This window comes from Teleopsis dalmanni, chromosome 2, assembly GCF_002237135.1.
Source record: "Teleopsis dalmanni isolate 2A chromosome 2, ASM223713v2, whole genome shotgun sequence".
NCBI lineage: Eukaryota > Metazoa > Arthropoda > Insecta > Diptera > Diopsidae > Teleopsis > Teleopsis dalmanni.
The window spans coordinates 227,657,357-227,679,619 of NC_051847.1; the positions used below are offsets into that span (position 1 = coordinate 227,657,357).

The 22,263-nt window shown below is 29.8% G+C and overlaps 5 protein-coding genes across 5 annotated transcripts; 3 read left to right on the forward strand and 2 right to left on the reverse strand.

Annotated features, from left to right (window-relative positions):
- Positions 1–1,999: 1,999 nt before the first annotated feature.
- Positions 2,000–4,077, forward strand: LOC119680349 (PC4 and SFRS1-interacting protein). The gene is made up of 2 exons (XM_038093122.1): positions 2,000–2,713; positions 3,005–4,077. The coding sequence occupies exons 1-2, from the start codon at positions 2,119–2,121 to the stop codon at positions 3,937–3,939; spliced, it is 1,530 nt and encodes a 509-aa protein (XP_037949050.1). The 5' UTR covers positions 2,000–2,118; the 3' UTR covers positions 3,940–4,077.
- Positions 4,078–4,164: 87 nt separating this feature from the next.
- LOC119680350 (stress response protein nst1-like) lies at positions 4,165–5,792 on the reverse strand. Its single transcript, XM_038093123.1, has 2 exons — positions 5,647–5,792; positions 4,165–5,581 (listed from the first exon to the last, which is right to left on the reverse strand). Exons 1-2 carry the CDS (start codon positions 5,729–5,731, stop codon positions 4,710–4,712), a joined length of 957 nt encoding a protein of 318 aa, XP_037949051.1. The 5' UTR covers positions 5,732–5,792; the 3' UTR covers positions 4,165–4,709.
- A 1,490-nt stretch (positions 5,793–7,282) lies between these two features.
- Positions 7,283–8,925, reverse strand: LOC119680807 (DNA repair protein RAD51 homolog 1). The gene is made up of 4 exons (XM_038093794.1): positions 8,609–8,925; positions 7,997–8,553; positions 7,814–7,943; positions 7,283–7,755 (listed from the first exon to the last, which is right to left on the reverse strand). Exons 1-4 carry the CDS (start codon positions 8,705–8,707, stop codon positions 7,507–7,509), a joined length of 1,035 nt encoding a protein of 344 aa, XP_037949722.1. The 5' UTR covers positions 8,708–8,925; the 3' UTR covers positions 7,283–7,506.
- Positions 8,926–9,049: 124 nt separating this feature from the next.
- Positions 9,050–9,506, forward strand: LOC119680809. Its single transcript, XM_038093797.1, has 2 exons — positions 9,050–9,169; positions 9,223–9,506. Exons 1-2 carry the CDS (start codon positions 9,138–9,140, stop codon positions 9,491–9,493), a joined length of 303 nt encoding a protein of 100 aa, XP_037949725.1. The 5' UTR covers positions 9,050–9,137; the 3' UTR covers positions 9,494–9,506.
- LOC119680808 (mitochondrial intermembrane space import and assembly protein 40) lies at positions 9,495–10,041 on the forward strand. Its single transcript, XM_038093795.1, has one exon. It carries the CDS (start codon positions 9,507–9,509, stop codon positions 9,915–9,917), a length of 411 nt encoding a protein of 136 aa, XP_037949723.1. The 5' UTR covers positions 9,495–9,506; the 3' UTR covers positions 9,918–10,041.
- The last annotated feature ends 12,222 nt before the right edge of the window (positions 10,042–22,263 follow it).

Sequence of the window (22,263 nt, forward strand, 5' to 3'; positions counted from 1 at the left end):
TTTCGCATAGCAGGTGTCTCAATTTCATAGTTCTTACCTAATTTCTTTTTAATTTCTTTTGCAAGAATTTCTCTCTCTTTTGAGGTTACACACTTTATTGTTACCCTTCCATCATGTTTAGAATGAACACCACAAACTTTAACATTAAGCTCTGATGGATTTATTTTAGTTTTTAAATAATTTTTAGTTGCTTCACTTAATTGCTTATTTTTAGGTTTTAGCGTTATTGGAATATTTGGATTGTTTTTTATCTTTAATTTCGCGGCGTACGTTTCGCTTTGAATTTCATTATTTTTAATGGTTTTTACCAATTCAGCACCTATTCGTTGCCATTTTTAGTCAAATTATCAGACAAGTCTATTATTTTTTGCTCAAACGAAGCTAATTTTTTTTCAAATTTTTCTTGTACTGCCATAAGAGAGGTGACTCTGTCGGAATACTTAGATTCAATTGCTTTTAGTAAAGAATTAATTTCACTTTAATTAATTTTTAGTGATTCCTTGAATTCGCTTTTGTATTCTTTTAAAATGTTCGTATTTTTAGTTACACTTTCTTGCATTTCTCTTAAAGCAAAGTCTACATTATGTATGTATTGCACACAGTCTTCACATATAAAATGTATCATTTTATTATTTAAAATATTTATATTGAATTGTTCTACTCCTGAACATTTTGGAGCAGTGTGATATACATGACCACACACACCTGAACATATCAGACCCGTCTCAACACGGATTCCTATGTAGTGATTGAAAAACCGAGTTCTGTTTAAGACTGACTTTATTCATTAAAAATATGTTTTTACAAAGTTCATATTTGGAGGAGCAGTGTGCATTAGCATACTGTGAGAATTTGCTGAATTGGCGTCTTCACACGCCAGCCCAAACACTATCGTCAAACGGACGGTAGGGGCTCATATTGCAAGAATGCAATAAAGGTACAATAAATATCAGCATACTTATTTACTCACATAGTGTATGCTTATGCACGCTACACCTAAATGACACTTATGGCATTCTTTCATATTTAAGTCATATATTTTATTTATTTAAAACAATATTTTAAAAAATGAATTTGATATTAACTGACTTTACCAGCAAACTATAGTTCCTTTGATTTATTCAATTACACAATTACACTTAACAATTGCTTTTTGTGAAAAAAGAATGTACGTTTCACAAAACTTATTTTTATTTATATTTCGAGCTTTAAAGCTTTAATTGCTGTCTCTATCAGCTGTTTTAAGTATGTGTATAAAAACAAATCAAATCAAATTTAAAAACGCGCGAATTATTTTGCAAAGGAAATAATTTATTTGGCTAGCAGCACAATTTATTAAGTTCGATTTTAATAAAATTTAACACGCCCGGCGCAAAAATCCATAATTCTAAATCCATTTGTAGAGGAATTTATGTCATGTGGTCTAATATTCAGCTTCAAACGGGCTACAATTGATTTGTGAATGAAATGAATTGTATTTTGTATTGATAAAGTTGCATTCTGTATAAAATGAAGCTAATAGTAATTTAGAGCAAAACAAGATTTGACGATTCATGACAAAATATTTCCAAATGAATTATATAGGTGCGAGTTCGAGTACACTGAGGTAAAGTAAATTGAAATTTCCTAGGGATTTTTTGCACTATACTTATGTAAATATTTATTTATTTACAATTTTTGGTCAAATTTATTTATTTATTTATTAAACATCTTATAAAATTTTCTAGATGGTAACATCTAGATTAACCTAATTTATATTTAATTTAGCCTACCCGAAATTCTGATAAATACCAACATTCGCTGCCATACCAACATAATATACTATTTCCCTCAATTTACTCGAACGCGCACACGGCCATAGTCAAATAAAATTTGATTTTAAAAAAAAACTAGAAGAAATTATACATTTCAAAAATAAAATTAAAAAATACAACTCTGTTGCAAATTTTTTATCTATACAATTGTAGTTGTAAATCAACTCATGTCAGGAAAAAGAAAGCAACAGCGGCATTTCTAGATCTGAGCTAAGTTTGTCTACATAAAAGCAGAAGATTTTTTCGAATAGTACGCGTATATAGAACAATTTTTAATTAAAAGTTTGTATTTTCGAGATCGAAAATGGTTAAAGAGAAGAAGCAATTCAAGATTGGCGATTTAGTGTTCGCCAAAGTTAAAGGATACCCAGCATGGCCAGCAAAAATCACGAAATACAACAATAAGAAGTATAACGTATACTTCTACGGAACAGGAGAAACAGCAAACATAAAAATAGAAGATCTATTTAAATATGAAGAAAATAAAGAGAAATTTTCCACTGAGAAAAATTTAAAGCGTTCCAATTTCCGCGAAGCGATTGAACAAATCGAAGCCGCATTAAAGGGGGAAGACTCTGCCCCAATTGATTTGCCCAGTGTTGCTCTAATGGACACATCAGTGGGTGATTATACTGGTGATGATACGTTAGCGAGTATAAATAATAGCATCGCTGTTCATGACACACAGGAAGTGAATGAAATTATTAATACGCCTGAGGTGTTAGAAGACGTTTCTGAAGAAAAAGAAATTGACGAAGTGGTTACTGAAATCAAAGATAAGACTCAGTTGAAAGATTCCAAAAACGTTAGCCGCAGTGGTAGAAAAACTAAACCTAAGCGATATTCTGAGGATGACAATGTTACAGCACATCAAGCTAAACGCAAAGTTCCAAAGGAAGGTATGTAAATGCTTTAATATAATATAAAGGGGCGAAGACGTTGGTATACTTAATAATTGGCGCGATAGTATATAATTGTGAATGTAATGATTAATGTAGCTTAGTAGAATTTTTTAAATATCTCGTAATAAGATTAAATGTGCAGAAACAGTCTTTTACTTACTTCAAAATATTTATCAAATTATAATGAATAAATTGGTTTACCAACTGCTAGCTGAATTAACACATTATTTCATCTTCTGCTTAATTATTATATTTTATAATTTAAAGTAATATATATTTTTATTTCAGGTATTGGTGCAGCTGATGCCAAAGTAAAATCATCCAAGAAGGTTAATGCTAGTAAGCCAACGGCAACAATCGCGCCAAATGTAAAGTCACAAAACTACGATAATGTTCTATTGGCTCTCATTCTACCCACAAAATGCATTGGGATTAAACTTGATTATAATAAGCCCGAATCTTTTCCATCTGTAAGCGATCGTCTCGAATGGGAAGCCGAAGCCCTCAAGGAAGCAAAAGAATTAAAAGAGAAACTGGAGATCGGAGAAATCAAACTAGAATCAGTAAAAGATAAAGTTATCTTAGATGTCCCAATTGGAAAACTCAATGCTGAAATTTCTGCAGATTTTACTTCACAAATGGTAGAACGAGAAAGTGCACTTTTTGCTGAACGCGATTTTCTTACCCAATGTCAGAAATTACGTGAATGCTTGGGGTTGAAACGTGCATACGTTGATAAGTGTCTGGAGTTATTGGACAATTTTAAGAAGTTTCAATTAAACCAATTGATGTTATTGCGTAATCCGGACTGTGTGGATATTATACGCCGCTTGCGTCGCTATGTAGGAAATTTGAAGCAGTGGAATTTAAGTAGCGACGAGGAGGCACGATTTAAGACAAACGCTGAAATAATACGTCAGGATGCCATAACTATATACAATAATTTTAAGAGATTATTTAATTACAATGGCGAAAAACAGTTTTGGGACGAATTTACTGAGCATGCAAAAGAATTTAAAGAGGTAACACGGAACTTAGGTGAACAGCATCGTGTATTTTTGACGGAAAATGTTTATCAAAAATTATTAGCTAAGCGAGAAAACGTAACTCGTGAAGAACACGAATCAAACTCACAAAATTCGTTGCAAAACGAGGAAGAAATTGATCAGCTAGAAGAAGCAGTTAATGATGACACCCATGATGATATACCCATTGATGCTTAGAATTTAATTAAACAGTTAAACACATACCATTGAAGGGACGAATGCAAATATTACTTGCAAATGTTGCATTACGTTACATTTTCTATTTACATTAGTATGAATTAAAATAAGGAAATTGTAAATCTTTTATAGGTTTAATATAGTAACTTCAATTAATTTCTCTGAAAACAAAATTTTCTATTGAAATTTTTAATTTTAGCTTTAAAATTTTAGCTTGCATATTGCTTTCAACAAAACTGTAATTGTCATGTTATGAATAGTCCATAATGTTAAAATAAAGTCTCATGAATAAAGTAAATATCAATAAAGTTCAATGCATTCTCTGCTTGAGTTGGAACAATAATTATTAAAATTAAGTTAATAGAAATAAATTATTTAACTTCAGTCACTGTAGAGGAATGCAAACTGTTACAGCTTGGGTTATTCCCCGTTTCTTTGGAAGGCTGCTTTCGTAAAAACAATAACGAAGGCTATGAGCGGCACTTGATGGTTGCTGACAATATCGGATTCTACTTAAATCATGTACATTACCAATTTCTGGGAAACCGATTTCGTTTACCTTTCTTGTGACAGAAGTTATTAGCAGCATTTAATCTTCGATAGCATATGGAATTGTTTGTTGGTATTGTGCCAATCAGGGTAGTCTTATCACAATCGACATTGCTAAATAGCAGTAAGAAATGTTAAAATCTTATAATAAAATATTTTATAAAGTGCATTAGACACTTCTAAATTTTTTCTTAATTTAAATATAATTTATTATACATAATTTATTTAAGTAACTTTTTCAACTCATCATCCATGTTTTGTTTTGAAGGATCGGCTAGTTTACGCTGCTTCGTTAAATCTCTGTAGTACTGCTCCTTTGCTTTCCGTTTTGCACGTTGTTCTGGTGTCTCTTTTGATTTTCTTATTTGGCTTCGTTTATTTTGATATTCCCGTTGCATTGCTAAGCGCGCAGCTGTTTCTTCTGGGGTTTCTGAAGCTTCTAAACGGTGTCTAGATAAAATTTTTTGCTGCGCCTGACGACGCTTGCGTTCAGCAGTTTGTTCAGGAGTCTCATTTTCTCTTTGCTTTTGGCGTGATAACCGCCTTTCAACTGTTTTACGTTGTTTTTCAACATTCCACTCATCTTCCGTTAGCTTTAATTGCTGCAATAAACGCTTCTTCATTGTTGCGACCCGTTGTCTAAGTAGTCGGGATTCGGTTTGTTCTGGTGTTTCACGGGCGCGGCGATCACGCGTTTGCTTCGCTACTAAACTACGTCTATTATCTAAATTTAAATCTGTTGTTTCCAAATCTTCCGAAGTTGTGCTATCTTTATCCAGTTTACATGTCTTAGCCTTTCGATTATAACCACGTTTACGAGTTCTTTTGTTTGATTCAGTTTGATCTGTTGAATTTTGTTTATCTGTTGCGTTACTGGTCAATAAGGGATCCGGCAGATCGCTGTTCGATTCCGCATTCAATGCAATGAACTCACAATACTCCTCCTTAATATGAACTGGCATATGTTTGTACCCCTCATTTTCCGCTTTTATATCGGCATCTTCCAGCTTTGAAACTCCATCAGTTTTGTTCTTTAATTCAGAAGAGTAGGCAGTTGAACACTGCCCAGTACTGTACAAACTCACATCAATATCTGTAGTATTTGTTAAAAATAATTTTTAAGTCAGGTACTAATTTAATGTAATTCACTTAACTTACCGTTGGGATTTAAAGAATCATTTGTCAATGGAAATTTCGTTTCTGTACTATCTGCATCAGTAACGCTATTAGTTGTATTCTCCATTACATTTGGATTATTATTTTTGTTTTTCTTTAAAAGAAATGTACACAAATTGTTATTTGTGGTAAGATATAATAATTTATAAATGTATTTATATAAATTTGTTTACAAGTTCATCGATTTTTCTGCACAGGGTTACCGCATTTTCTCAATTTGAATGTACATATGCATAATGAGGTAAATCTGTAATATGGCATATACGGTACCAGGTTAAATAAAATTTATCTGTGAATATATATTTCATTACAATACGCTTCTCCTTAAACAATCAACTCAATAAATGTGTAGCAAGTGATATCAAACACATAAAATCTGTATAAAAATGTGCTCTTAAATGTTTTGATAATTGCAAGTGTAAACATACAATTAGAATCATGATGTTCGTAGTTGTCACATAATTTAAAATATTATTATTTTATTATGAATATTATACCGTAAGCAAGGAAAATTAATTACTGTTCACAGGGTTTAATAACACCAAAGTTAAATAAAGACATGTTTTTTGTTAGTCGGGACTATCAAATAGTTCTGGAACTGATCACTGTTCACTTACAACAGCTTTAGGTAACAGGAGCTTTAGGTAACAGGATATAACTAGAGTAGACTAATTAAAACATTATCGCAGGCTTTTATAATAAAAAAATTTCTCAAATGTTACATTTTTTGTAGTTCTTTTCTCTTTTGCTTTTATGAGCCCTTCTTATATACTATACTCTATACTTTTATACCTAAACTGTAACAAGATCCGAGCTCAGAACTAGAATGGCAATTTGACTGTCCGATAGTATAGCTGTAAATAGTCTATACAATGGTGACAACTGCATAGATTAAATTGCGTACATTTGATGACATGAATTTCTGTTTGAATAAGTTCAATGGGTTCTATACATTTAGCTCTTGACTGTAATACTCCCATCTCAGCGCTATTTTGGGTGCTTGTTATATATGTACAATACACCGTTACATTTTTTTATAGAGAACAGCATCGTTAGAAAATTACTTATTTACTTTTTGCCACTTAATTTCCCTCAAATTGTTTCACGAAGTTGATAATCTTACAAATCATATAGACGCGACTTTTTACAAGTTGAGTGTGTCCCGTAACTTCCACATTTTTTTGAAAATCATCAACCTTTCTCTTATTAATCCTATTTGTTATTTTAAGAATTAAAAATTACAAATTAACTGTAATGATACCAGTATACATAAAAACAAAAAAAAATAATTATTTAGTATATTGATGGTGTCTATCACATCCATTAAACGAAGATTTTTTAAAATCACATTATAAAAAAAGCATGATCCAGTTAAGTACTTTGAACGCTGGCATTCAGGATTATGAACGCTATGGAGTATGAAAAAATGAACTATGAAAATAGTTAAGATATTTATCAAATGTATGTAGATTTTTGCAAAAGAAAGTTACAAGTAGTACACTTCAAATCAATGTATTAAATTGCAAAATTATTATAATTTTATTTTATTTATTAACTCATATAGAAATTTTATGCTAAATCTAAATGCTATTTAAAGGGAATATTAAATAAAAAATTAAAATTTGTTCATTCAAAGATTATAACTAAACGATAAAAGTTAGCATTTTCTTAATAAAATGTACATAAGCTCGTATAATTAATTCCGTATTAATTAACCAAATAAGGAATTACTTCAAAAAATAAAAAGTCATAATGTGACACGTCACAATTGTCTCAATTATATACATATAATATCTTATATAACTAATTTCCTACTAACTAGAAAGGAATCATTTCCGATTGTTATTCTTTTGTGTCTCCAATTCCATCAGGTAAAATAGCAAACATGGCTTCAGATTCAGGCAAACATGGTGAATCATAGATTTTGCATATTCTTGTTTCACCACGTCCTTTCCGCATATATAAACGTGTTGTTGAGGCATGTGCTATAATGTTGCCACCAATAGGTTTTTTTGGGTCAGCGGCAAACATTGAAGCACCACCATCAACAGTAGCTACAACTTGATTAGTAATAACAACAGCAACACCGAACTGCAAAAATTAAATAAATAATATTATTTAATAAAAGATGAAAATGTGGTATAAAAACCTCATCAGCTAGTCGCAAGAGTAAGCGCAAAAAACGCGCTAAGTGCATCTGCCGTGCAGCTAATTCACTACGACCTGCATAATCTGTACGATATAGAGCTGTTGCACTGTCCACAATTAACAAAGCATATCTAGATTTAAATAATATTATTACACATTTAAAATATTTATACTAAATTTCTACCTTGATTCAACCATCATAGCAGCAACTTGAGTTAGAAGTTGTGTTTGATGATCGGTGTTGTATGCTCGAGCTGTGGCAACATTGTCCAAAACTTCTTCTTTGACAAGATTATATCTTTCCGCAATAGCTGCGAGACGTTCTGGTCGAAACGTGCCTTCAGTGTCGATATATATGCATTTGCCTTCACCACCATTTTGACTTATCGGTAATTGACATGTAACTGCTAAAGTGTGACATAATTGAGTTTTGCCGCAACGAAATTCCCCGAACATTTCAGTTATAGAACCCGTTTCAATGCCGCCTCCCAACAATTTGTCCAATTCTTTAGAACCTGTTGTCAACATTATAATTTGTGATCGCTTCTCATGAAATATAGAAGCAGTCGTAAAACCCATTGGCACCAGTTTGGAGGCTTCTTTCAGTATCTTATCAGCTTTTACTTCATTTATGCCTTTAATCTGTAATAAATGCTTTTTGGGAGAAAAGGCTATCGATTCAACTGTAAAAAATCCTGCTTCTTGAAGACGCTTTATGTCATTGTTAGTTATTCCGTTCCCCTGTATAAAAATATGAATAATATTATAATTTCTTACATAATTTCAAAAATTTTACCTCCAATTTAAATAAAGGAATGGGTCCGGCTTCATCTTCTAGTTCGAGACTTGTGGCATTTGCCACTTCCATACATTGTGAGACTTCAACAACTTCCATTCTGTTTTTATTTATTTTTATGCGACTAATCTATGCTTAATTTGAGGAAATGCGCATCCCTTTGTGGTGTAATTTAAATAGGCGCTTTCGTTTATGGTTTGGTTTCTCTAACATTCGCTTCGATGTTACCAGACTCAAGCATTTAATATAATAAACGATTTCGGTTAAACGCTATTATTAATTTTTATTTTCAAGTATTGATATAGTGTAATAAAAAGAAACAGATTATAATTTCAATTTTCACAAGTAGTAGAAAATTAATCGTCAAAACTATTTTCGGCGAATAATACAAAAATGTCTACACTAAATTGCGAATGTCAGTAAGAAGAAATGTAAAAAAACACATTTCTTACCTGCTCTACATTACATAAAATGCAGTGGTTCGACATAAATTCAAAAACATGAATTAATTTCAGTTCTATAACAAAGAATGATTAAATATACTTATCTGGATGTGCAGTTGTAAGTAAAATATTTAACAAAATACTAAAGTTAATAACATTTACTACCGATAGAAAGTTACAAGACGATACAGACGCTACACTTACACCCGCTTATTTCTTGGGCAGTATTAATAATTCTTTAAAAAGTTTGTTTGGAGAAATTGGAGGACAAACTGAGTTAGAAATAATAGAGTTTTCTATTGATAAAAAACGTGGTATAATAAAGGTACCATCAGATTATAATAGACGTGTACGCAGCGCCATTGCTTTGATTGGATACTATCAAGACATACGTTGCCATTTTCGTGTGTTTCAGGAATCAAGCAAGTTATTGAATTTATAAATAATAATATATAATGTCTTATTGCAAAAGCATTGGTAAAGACAAGGTGATGTTTGTGACTATGGAGGAGCATTCAACGCCGAGTAAGGTAGAGTTGCCACCTCCTGAACCACAACCTGGTGTTATTACAGAAACCGGTGAAATAAACTGGAGTTGCCCATGCTTAGGTGGCATGGCTACTGGTCCATGTGGCGTTCAATTTCGCGATGCATTTTCATGTTTTCATTATAGCACAGAGGAACCAAAGGGTTCAGACTGCTATAATGCATTCCGTACTATGCAAGACTGTTTTCAGCAATATCCAACTGTGTACAATAAGGGAAATAGTGACGCAAAGGAAAGTCTGGATATGGAAAGTTTAGACCAAAATGCAACTGCAATGGAAGATAAAACACTTTCGGTCGTTGATAAAAAAAAAGATTAAGGACAATTAGACTTTTATTGTATTGATAAGCTTTTTTGTTACAACATTTGAAAGTTATTATTAAATGTAATTAATGTATATAAATTCTATTAAATTTTAATTGAATTGATTATATATTAAGCGACAGATTAATCTTAAGATTTAAAAACGATAATTTTGAAATAAATTTCGTAATTTTTTATAATGAAATGTATATTAAAAATTTGCATAAGGTCAAAATTCAAGAACATGGTACATTTGTCACAATATGTATGGTTGCTTTGTATATTCATACAAGTTATTAGTACAAAAAAGTTAGATATTAATGAAAAACTACAATAAATATGAATTGCAAGAAATTGTATTTTATATTCCTTAAAAACACAAATTGATGAATGTTAAAATGTTTACAAGAATGGTTTGTTTTTGTTTAAAAATAATCTCCATATTTGTTATTTAAGCCTGTCATTTTTTATCAATTACAAATGATAATGCTGAAAAGTAGATACATTGTTGTATTTTAAAGTATTCGTTCGCAATACAAATCTTTCAATTGAAGGTAAATTTTTATAGAGGTTTTTTTAAATTTTTATATATATGTATATATGTAAAAATTAGGTTTATATGAATTAATAAAAGAAATTGCGCTTATTCATTATATTAAATATGTTGGGTGCTTGTTTTAATTTCTGATTTTGTATTTTTTGATAATATTTGCTATAATAATATTCATATTATAGTAATATAATTTTAAAAGTAACTGTAGCCTTTATTAATTTTTATTTTGTAACAGTAAGGTAATAAACTTCATATATAATCTTTTTTGATAGCTACCGTACAAATATGTATATAATATATATACAATGTATATGTGTAACACATGTGTTAAACGTTTGACGATTGTTGTTTTCATTTTTCATTTTTCCCTCTTATTTTGACATTTTATGCATACAACACTTTTCATCTTATTTTGCTTTCGACTTCGTTTTATTCATGGTTCGTGTCGATTGAAAGAAGTAAAAATTGTGATGAAAATAAATTTTGTAATTAATCGCATCGAAAAATGCTCGAAAAATCTATAAAGTGTAGATTAAGTGAAAATATCGAAGTTCTAAATAAAAATCTAAAGTTCAACTTTGAAGTGCAGTAGAAATAAATAAATAAAAGGATATTTATGAAATTATTAGTGGACAGACAAAGACGGAAAGGAAAGTGCCGCCAGTGTTGTGAGACTTTCTTCTTGTTTGATTGAGTAATAATATCTGCTACCAATATTTCAATAAACATAATTAAAAAGTTTCATTTTAAAAATAAGAGTGTGAGTTTTTGATCGTATTTCTGTTGTGGATTTTATTTTTCGTTGTAAAAGTTAAAAGACAAAACGCAATTAAAGAAGACCTTCGAATAGTGTAGCATAAAAATTCATTTCCCTCGCCCCTTCGTACGACGCAATACCAAATTTTTAAAAAAAGAATTCATTATTTACATATAGCACATAAGTGTAAACAAAATATTACAAACAGTTTTATAGAGAAAAATTTCTATAATTTTGTTTAATAAAACGTTAAAAAAATTCAGCAAATTGGATAAACAAAATCATAAAAGCAGCTACCAAAATGGTTTCAATTGGTGCAAACGCTGAATCGCCGACCTCGACGAAATCCAGTTGTGGAAGTGCTAATGGCAAGCCTAAAGAAAAAAGAAGGTAAGTTTCAAATTCAACAAACTCCTATACAGATTCTAAAGCATCGCACAGATTTTATTTTAATTATTCCTAATATATTATGCTATTAAATGTATTACATCAGCAGCTTTGCTGCTTCCACGGGGCATTTTCTTCAAACGCTTCCAAAGAGCGTTTGATAGCACATCACGTGGTGTGTATTTGCTGTATGCAGTTTTCACTTAATTGATATTAGTTTATAGTTTGAATGTTTGTATAAGTTAAATAACTAGAGTTATTGTATTAATTGGTGTAATGTTGTTTAAGTCAAATAAAGTTAAAATTTTATTTCCAATGAAATATAGAATGATTAGTAAGGCACATTTGTTGTGCTTGTTTTCACAAGTTTTTGACATCCATTCTTTAGCAAACCAAAATCCTTTACTATATATCAAGATAAAAAAAATAATTTCTTGAAATTTAAAATTTTATTTAATTATAACTAATACATATATCTTGATTCAGTCTTTAATTGTACTCTTCATAATAAAGTGAATCATATAAATAGGTTGTCGGGTTTGTACGTATCCTTTGAATAACTAAATAATTTGTATTCAGTTCCGAAAACTCAAACCCATTACTATATATCAAGATAAAAAAAATAATTTCTTGAAATTTTAAATTTTATTTAATTATAACTAATACATATATCTTGATTCAGTCTTTAATTGTGCTCTTCATAATCAAGTGAATCATATCAATAGGTTGTCGGGTTTGTACGTATCCTTTGAATAACTAAATAATTTGTATTCAGTTCCGAATGCTCAATATTTAGAGTTAGAAGTTTGGAAATTTATTTCCATAGCATGTAAATATATTTTTTTTGTTTGTAGTAGGTGGAAGCATATTGCAAAGACCTTTCTATTATTTTTTTCCTGGCATATAATGTCATTTCGGTCAAGAGTGTTCATAGGTTTATTACGTTCTATAAGAAAGAATTATAATGGAAAAGAAACTGTTGAATCTTTCACTAATCGATAACTTGTTAAGAATTTTTTGAAAGATCATTAGAAAAACATATATATATGAATTAAATGCAGAGAATATATGTTAATAAGCCCTTGTATAAAACATAAATGACCGTTCTTGAAGTCAAAGACAACAACTATTAAGCAAAAAAAGATGTCGATAAATGAGCTCAATAGTTCGCCAACTATATCGGCCAGACAGTTACTTGTCGCGAATAAAATAATAAATTCGTAACATATCCTTAAATTTAAATTCTGCTAAGCTAAAGATTGTCATCAGTTTGTCAAAATAATCTATAACTCTGTTTCTGAGCCTGTATTCGGATTAGATATAATTTTCTCCTTCTATCCTCACTCCCCATTGTAACTTTCATTCCCATCACTGAATTTCATGATGTCTCGGTCCATTATTAAATCATTATTCACAACTCCCTGTTATAATTTAATTGTTTTGCCTCTATATTTTTGTTTTTGACTAGTTTTTTAAGTGTTTTAAGATTTGGAATATTGAGTTTAAATTATATATAATATAATATAAACCTCGAAAGTTTTAAAAAGATTTTGAACCTTTAAAAAAAGCTTAGTTCTTATTATTCAAGGCAACCCTTCAGATAAATATTGGCACTGATTATATTAATCGTGCATATATTTCATCTTTTTCTGAATTTTATGTTTTTATTGAAAATATTAATTTAATTGCTTATATATATAATTTTCTTTACATACTTTCTATATCTTTTGTATATATAGAAAGAAAATTATATGTTATATCTATGTGTGCATTTTTTGACTTAATACCTTTTGCAATACATTACACCTTTATTGCTATTTTATTTTACTAGTATTATGTGACCTTTGTTTACCTATAATTAACAAATCAAAAAATATGCCAAATAAAATGATTTATTATAAATATGCATTCACTTATCTACCGATTTATGTGATTTACTTCTATGAATATTTATTTGTCCAAGTATTTGTGAGAAATCCGCAATGACCGAGACCTTCTGAGTTTACCAAATTCAATTAAAATTTGAGCAAGACTTTTAAGCTTCACTAAAAGTATCAATTCTAGTAGGTTTACCCACCCATTTGAGAGGCATATATAATCTAATCTCAAATTTTGCTTATGTTAACGCTTTTTTTTTTGGCAAGTTGGTAGTGATTCAGCAAAAGTTACGTACTTTTTCCTCTACATACAATCGTCTAGTATATACATATATGGTATATGGTAGGTAGACCATTAAATAATTTCTACGAATATATTACTTCCGCACTTATACCTGCGATTGTAATTAATTTGTTGTTTTGATTTTGACTATAAAACTAAACATTCTAATTGTCGACTTTTATTGTTTGCAAATAGTCAATCTATTTTAAGAATGTCCGAAAAACGTATTTTTAATCAAAAAAAGTCCAATATAACATAGCAACTTATTGACTTAAACTCTTATCTTTTGGATGTGTGGAACACTTTACTTAAACCTATATCTCAGCTCTATAAGCCATTTTTATTTCTACTTTAATGTAAAGGATGACATTATTCATTCCATTCCAACTTATGAAATTGACTTCCACTTCTGGATGTGCAGTTTTTTGATTAAGTTTTTTAATTCTACGTCTTTGTTGTTGGTTTTTCCTATAACTCCTCATCACGAAGTGTGATTTTTTATTCAATTTAAAAACCAGTTTATTAGTTTTATTTCTTTATTTTGATATGAAAACTTGAAAATCGAATCACTGGTTTTTTTTAAGACAGCAACGAATTCCGTTTTTAGATAATTTTTTATTTCATTAAATTTAAGTTTAAAATTTTAAATATAAAATTTAAAATTTTAAATTTAAATTAATTGCTGATATGCAACATTTGTATTAAATATGATATTTAAAAATATTTGGTTTTACATTTGCGGCAAGTCGGGCGTACGTGACTTCAAACTCTTGGCTTCAAAGTATAAAATCTGTAAAAAGAGCTGCAGGCAATGCATGGGCCTTTTCAAGTCTGATTTTACATATAAATATGTAAATTTATTATCTGCCTTCATGCGCTATTGTTTATGAGTAAAATGTAGTGTGTATTATACAATATTTTAATTTTGTTATTTATTGTATATATGATTTTTAAAAATATTTAAATATATCAAAAATGTTTCAGTCAAAAATCACAATATTGCACTAGTTAAGAAGTTTTCATTACAAGTTTTGCTCAATTTTCCAGAAAATAATATATTAGAATTTCTGAATGAACTTATTATACTTATTATATATCTAAAGAAAATGTCTTCTTTCATATTCACGTCTAATTAAAACATTTAATTATTAGAAATGTGGTTTTAAAAAACAGTTTAATTTAAATAAAAATATATCATTTTAATTAACTAAAATAAAAATACATTAAAAATTAAATAAATAAAAATATTATTTTCAATGATTTCAATTTTATATATATATAAATCCTATTTTTGATTATATCTAATCAAAAATCCCAAATATTTATTACAAATATCCAATTTAATACAATAGTTGTTAATTTAAATTGGTAGTAATATTAAAGAATCCCTATTTTCTTTCGTTTGATTTACTTGAAAATAGCGATTTAAACTTAACTCCATTTAATATTTTATTTCCGTCAATACATTATGTAAATCTTGTATCGAAATATATACGAGAGTGGTTTGATAAGTCAGTGACTTTTTGAATTTTCCGCGCAGTTACTCCAAATGCAATAGTGCTGTCATCAGCTGTAATCTACCACTAGGCAAAGCAGACAACCTCGTGAATTTTTACGAAAATGGAACAAAGTGGATTTCGTGTGCTGATTAAGCATTACTGGCCAAAATTCACGAATTGGGATATGAACTGCTACCCCAACCAGCATATTCTCCAGATTTAGCCGCCTGCGACTATTTTCTGTTTCCAAACCTAAAGAAATGGCTGGGCGGTATGAGATTTGAGTCGAATAAAGAAGTCATTACCGAAACAAACGCGTATTTTGAGAGCTTTGAGAAAACCTATTATTTGAAGGGAATAAGAAAATTAGAAACACACTGGACTAAATGTATCGAGCTAAAAGGTGATTATGTTGAAAAATAAAATGTTTATTTGCCGAAAAAAATTTGTTTTATTCAAAAAGTCACTGACATATCAAACCGCCCTCGTACTAAGTTTAAATATTTAGACGATAGTACTTTATTTCTAAGTTACAAACAGTTTTCTTTTACTAGCAATACCAAAATCCATTTTTCTTTAATTTATTAAAACTCATTACCTTACCAAAAATTTGTTTTTGGCGACTGATGGGTAGCCCCATGTTCTAAGATTTATTTATTAGCTTTTCATTAAGTACAATGCTTAGTGTTAAGGTTAGATAATAATAAAATAAAAATGGCGGAGTTCTATGCTTATAGGACAGTAAAAAGCTGCGACCACTGTATATATTTTGTACTAACAACTGTTCCTAACTGATCAATTGGTATTCAGTCTTTTAAATTTAGGCGAGATGTTGCCCACTAAGAAGTTTTTAATATTACACAAAGACATGCGTTAGCGATTCACTATATCCACTATAGTCAGAAACATTGTATCTAGAAGTTGTTTCTCCTTCTAAGCAGAGATGACATTTTTCCATCTTTCGACAAATTTTCTTTGTTCTATTCTCCAGCCTCTTCCTACTGAATAGGGATAACGTTATTATTTCATTATTATTACTTCACCCTTGCATAAACATAATTGTCTGGTTAATAATTTTTTTAAACAATCTGATTAAATAAAAAATGTTTAAAGCATTAAAATAGTTTCTTTACTTTTTGATTTTTATTATATAATATATTATTATATTGAAAACTATTAACTATTATATGTGTATGTATAGGTGTGTACGAGAGGTTGGCAGCCTTATAAATATAGCTAGATGCAGAGAGCAATACGCAGAAATAGTTAAAAATTTGTAATTGTGTTTATGAAAAGCTAATCAAACAATATAGTATTATGTTATGTTATTATGTTATAATTATTATTATGTCTTAATTAATCAATATAGTATTATGATATGTTATGTGATCACGAATATTCGAAATCGCATTGGCAAACAAAGAAGAAGAAGAAGATAGGTATGTACCAAATCCTAATAACATTTATATATGCATCTGAATATATGAATTTATTCTTACGTTGGATATTATTTTTACATTGTAGAATAGTTTTATATTCTGTTTGCAAATATTTAATAGAATTTAGTTGATTTTACGAGAATTACTGCAATTTTGCGCCTTCCTTGAATTAAACATTGAACATTAAACGGGCAAATATTTTATTTTATTTTAAAAACAAAAACAAAAACAACCAAAATAAAACTGTACATATTCGTAAATATATGCAGATACTTTTCCGAAAACATATTTAGTAATATGTGTACAATAAATATGAACACACACAATCTAATATATTTAAATAAATTTATTTTGTCTTTGTGTAGCGACCTACTTCGTCGACGTATAAACAATTAAAACCAATGTTAAGGGGCTTGGGGGAGTAACTCGTAGACAATCATGTGTTTACTGTTTTGGTATTTATTTTTGTATCATTTTATAATAACTACTCTACATTAAGTAATTTCAGAAGTAAGTTTCAAAAACATGTAATTAAAATAAAAAAGAAACAACTTTAAGATTATACTTAATTTAAATATTTATTTTATAAAATTATTTTTATTTAATTTTATTTTTGTGTACAATAACTGTCAGATAAATATTATACAATAATAGGTCTGTTCCACGAGCTACTAGTAGTAACTTTGAGTAACACTGTGTATACACAAGTGCGTTCCACCAGTAAATTTTCAAGTAAATGAGAACATGTGAGAGAGCGTAACATCCCTGTCGAAATTTAAAAATGCTACATAGACTTTATCGTACATTTTATTTTAAGTAAAATTTGTGTTGATGTGTGAATCAGCTGTTTTGGTTTGAATTTAAATTTTTGTATTGTTTATTTGCGTGGCACTGGTGTTCTCATCAGCCTTTACACTAAGCTGTTCAATAAAAATCTGTGTAAAGAGCGTAATTTGGCATTTTATTTTTGTTGCGCTCTCAGTTTGTACTTTACTTGTGTTTTACTAGAGTTATACTACAAGTAACTCGTGGAACAGACCTTATATTTTCATTTGTAAAGCCATGTACTTATTGAAATCATTTTTATGGAAACTGACAAGTAAATTTGATTAGTTGTTAGACCATATGATCTCAGTAGTACCCGTAATCAAATTATCAGCCCTGATTTAATCATTTTAAATCACAATGGTATATATTCTGTAAAAGCTATGTTAGCAACATAAATGATACATTATATTCCACTTGATAACATTAAACCCAAAAAGAGAAGACAAGTCTAATAGATTGTTTTTGTGCAGTATAAGTATTATATAATTAGTTTTGAAAACAGTTGTCGCTTTGTAGATACATTTCATATCATTAGTGAAAAAATATAATATAATGTCATGATTTTGAAAAATAAAATATGTTGTAGATGGCTGGATGTAGGGTACTTCACAGTTTCAACATATGAAATGAAATGAAAACAGAAACTTAAAAACAAAAGAAGTGGATAAACGAGAAATATTTTGAACTATAGAGCACGAAGCTTTATCTGTCTGCTTTGTTACTTTTCTCGGCCGATATTGTGGATTTATACCCTATCAAATAGGCGTATGCCTCCGAAGATAAATAATTTTAAGATGTAAATTAAAAATTAAAGTTGAAAGATTTTATTTGCAGAGTAGTTTTTAAGCTCTCATATGGCAGGATAGAAGTGAAAGTAAATTTATGACTTTATTTTCTTAGGCTTATGCCAAAATTATAAAAAAAGTGGAATTGATTTAGCTATATTCATGTCAGTAGCGTTTACTGCAACTGCGATTAAAGTGCATATAAATATTGTATTAAAAGTTTGGTATTTCAGACGTAACTCAACTTTTTGAGTAGATTTAATATAATAAATAACTAGAATGGCGTAGTCTAATGTATGGAAAAAACTCTTTTTTTAAATTGCTCTAAAATGTTGCCGTGTTTACCTTTTTATCTATTTTTGTATGTTATTGTTTGCATAGTAAGATAAGAATTTTTTCAGTTTTTGAAAGTAAAAACACACTGAAAAAAATGTATTTATTAATATCTAAATATACGTATATTAATATATTAATTAGTAGTTATTTTTAAAGTGAGAGTGAATTATTTTGCTTAGGTCCTAAGCAATGTTATTTCTAAATGAATTTTTTGAAATACATTTTTGTACTTTCTAACCATAAACTAACCACTATATGTATATACCATACTGTGAAAATAAATTTTATATTTTTATTAGATGAAAACTTACAATTTAAACATTTTAGAATTATTCAGAACATATCATAACATCATCTGTAAGATTATATTTATGTCACACAGTCTCTCTTCATTGACAATTATGCCATTACTTTAATCGGAGTTTCATGATTCGCAACAAAAGCAAACCAAGCATACTTCTATATGTACGGTGCAACTATCTAAACTACAAACCCTATTTAAGAACAAGCATATTAAAGTAAGGAAGAATAATATCTTACTTGATACCTTTGATATTTTTATAATAGAACTTAGTGTGTTAATCGTTGTCTGACTATCTTACCAACAGCAGAAGTAAAGCATTTAAATATACTAGTCTAAAGTATGCCATTTCCCATAATTTAAAATGTAATTCTTAAACGGATAACCTTCAATTGTTACCCTATGGTTTTTAATGAAACGTCTATTGGTTAGAAAAGAACCAATATGTCGTCTAAAAAAAGGAAACCTTTTCTGTTACTGATGTTTTTTTTGCAGTAAGTGAAAGCATCGAAAGCCATAGTGTGAGACTTGAACCCACTAAAACCACCTCTTAGAAATGAATTGGAAAAGATTTCCACAGCAGTGTGTAAACTTCATTTCAGTAATCATAGAAGAGACTTTATACTTAGTGGGCTAGGTTCATTTAAGCCAGAAAGCAAGGGCATAATTTAGGGAGATTGAGCGATAACGAAGGGAGTGGGGTTATAGCGCAAGAGCGGGAGTGAGATTAGCGGTAAACTTTGTGACCAGTCACGAAAGTCACGGTTATAAAGGGGTATGACGTGAGGATTTTGGTCCCACTCATTAAAGTAAAGGGACAGGTATTGGAGGGGCTTAAAGTGCAAGGCTTAAACAAGGTCAGGGGGAGGTCGTGAAGCAGGGTGAGATACCTACGGATGAGTGACAAAAGGTACTCGACAACACGAGTGATCTTGGTATTGTCATAAAGGACAGAAACGGAGAACGGTTTGCGGTCAGGCTTGCGCTTAAAGTTGGTGCAATCACGAAGAAGCTTTCGCTCAAATAGGCAAATTCCTTTCATGTGCGCGGAAGAGATTGCATGCCAAATGGGGAAGACGTAGGTGAGTAGGGGGAAATTAGCGGTTTATAAAAGAGCAACTTAACTTTGCAATTAGACTGTTTGTGTCAATAATAAAAATATTTTATTGGGCTCCTAATAAACGTGAACATCTTTTAGGGATTAGTTTTGCTCCATACGTTGTATGGGGTAACAAAACTTCATTTTTAATAAAAATCAACTTGCTTATTAATATGTCATTTTCTGACAAAGGATCAATGTAAGTTTGAATTAATGAATTACTAATTCCACAAGAAGCAGTTAATCTTGAACTTTTTCCGTGTATAATTTAAATATTATTACCGTTCAAATTATAAAATTTGAATATTCTAAATAATAAATAGTACTGCTCTTATTTTGATCTTTCTATCTTCATCACAATATTAAATTGTGATTACTTCGATGTGAAATTTTGTTTTATTCACTTAATTTTTTATTAAGTTCTTATTGTTAAGTATTAATGTACTAAGTTCCCACTTCTAAGCTATTAAAACAATGACATAAAAATAACGTCATCTCATCACTTACGTATGTTTTATATAAGTATTGGTTACTGAGTGAAAAGTATGTGTATATGTATATGTATATCTACATATACACTCCGTTTCACTTGAATAGCACACTTCGTTTTTGCATTATTATTTGCTTATCTATCAATGATCTCATGACTTTGTTGTAATAATTGTTGGGTTTTTTTGTTTGTTTCCTTATGTAGTCTCCTCCAAAAAAAATTAGTACTGCAGAAATGTACCGTTAAATTTTCCCGTTATTTTCTTTTGAATTTGCATCAATAACTAGTATGTATTTCGTTTCACTTGAATAGCACATTTGGTTTCCAATTTAATTTATGAGTAGCAGCTCACCACAATATTAAGTTTTTTTTATTTATTTGTGAGTTTTAAATACAGTGTGACGATTTAAATTAATAATGGGTCGTGGTAATACTTTAACCAACGAAGAACAGGTCAAAATAAAAAGCTTCATTGATTCTGACCTGTCTGTAACTCAAATATCAAAAAAAATCGGAAGAAGCAGAAAAGTGATATACAATTTCATTCAAAATGATCTTAACTATGGAAAAAATATGAAAGGCCGTGTAAAAAGCGTCCTCAACTATGCAGATAAGCGGGCTATTTTGAGGCAAGCTTCGAATTCGCATGATTCGGTTAACAAAATAAGGTTAAAAGCTGGTGTCAATGCAAGCAAAACTACCGTATGGCGGGTTATTTCGAATGCCCAACATCTAAAACGGCTTAAATTAATAAAAAGCCACCACTTAACCCTATACATAAAGAAGCTCAGTTGACTTCTTGCCGTGCCAACATGTCATGGAGCAAGGAGTGGAATCACGTTGTTTTCTCTGATGAGAAAAAGTTTAATTTGGAAGGGCCCGACGGTTACAATTATTATTTTCATGATTTGAGGAAAGAAACTCATCAGTTGGAGCGTTTACACAGTAGAATGGGCGAAGTTATGGTTTGGGGAGCCATATCTTACTATGGCACTTGTGAACTCCAATTCTTAAACAAAACTATGAACGCAAAATCGTACCAAGGAGTTTTAGAAAAAGCTTTTCCTTCATTAGAGAATCTTTTTGGACAATTGCCGTGGACTTTCCAACAAGACAACGCCCCAATACATACTGCTCGTGTTGTAAAATCGTTCATTGAATCCAGAAATGTTGTTGTTCTGAACTGGCCACCATACTCGCCGGACCTTAACATAATAGAAAATGTTTGAGGATGGCTGGCTAGAAAAGTGTATGAATCTGGAAAACAATATTCAACAAAAACTGAACTAATTGAAGCAATTCAACGAGCATGGGCTACAATTTCCCTTGATTATATTAAAATTTTGTATGATTCACTTCCCGATAGGATCTATGAAGTTATATTAAACAAGGGAGGTTCAACTCATTACTAAAATGTTAATTTTAACAAATTAATCCTTAATAATAAATAAATAAACTGTCCCTAGTACATAAAATAATTAAATTTATTTAAAAAACAAAAATGTGCTATTCAAGTGAAACGAAATTTTTATGCTATTTATATACGTATTTAGTTTGTCATTTTTTAATATAAAAATTATTGAAAAAATGCAAGTTTTTTTATTTTTATAATAAAGATTATTAATCACACTACCTATAAAATCTAAAAAAAAATTGTTTTATTTCATTAGTTTAAAAGATATAAAGAAAAGAAATTAAATATGTGAAGTGTGCTATTCAAGTGAAACG

Coding starts and splice junctions, on each gene's coding strand:
- LOC119680808 (XM_038093795.1), top strand. CDS start 9,507: ATGTCTTATTGCAAAAGCATTGGTAAAGACAAGGTGATGTTTGTGACT.
- LOC119680807 (XM_038093794.1), bottom strand. CDS start 8,707: ATGGAAGTTGTTGAAGTCTCACAATGTATGGAAGTGGCAAATGCCACA. Junction 8,554..8,608: donor TTCCTTTATTTAAATTGGAG/GTAAAATTTTTG, acceptor ATTTTTATACAG/GGGAACGGAATAACTAACAA. Junction 7,756..7,813: donor TCTTGCGACTAGCTGATGAG/GTTTTTATACCA, acceptor TAATTTTTGCAG/TTCGGTGTTGCTGTTGTTAT.
- LOC119680350 (XM_038093123.1), bottom strand. CDS start 5,731: ATGGAGAATACAACTAATAGCGTTACTGATGCAGATAGTACAGAAACG. Junction 5,582..5,646: donor TGATTCTTTAAATCCCAACG/GTAAGTTAAGTG, acceptor CAAATACTACAG/ATATTGATGTGAGTTTGTAC.
- LOC119680349 (XM_038093122.1), top strand. CDS start 2,119: ATGGTTAAAGAGAAGAAGCAATTCAAGATTGGCGATTTAGTGTTCGCC. Junction 2,714..3,004: donor ACGCAAAGTTCCAAAGGAAG/GTATGTAAATGC, acceptor TTTTTATTTCAG/GTATTGGTGCAGCTGATGCC.
- LOC119680809 (XM_038093797.1), top strand. CDS start 9,138: ATGATTAAATATACTTATCTGGATGTGCAGTT. Junction 9,170..9,222: donor ACTTATCTGGATGTGCAGTT/GTAAGTAAAATA, acceptor TACTACCGATAG/AAAGTTACAAGACGATACAG.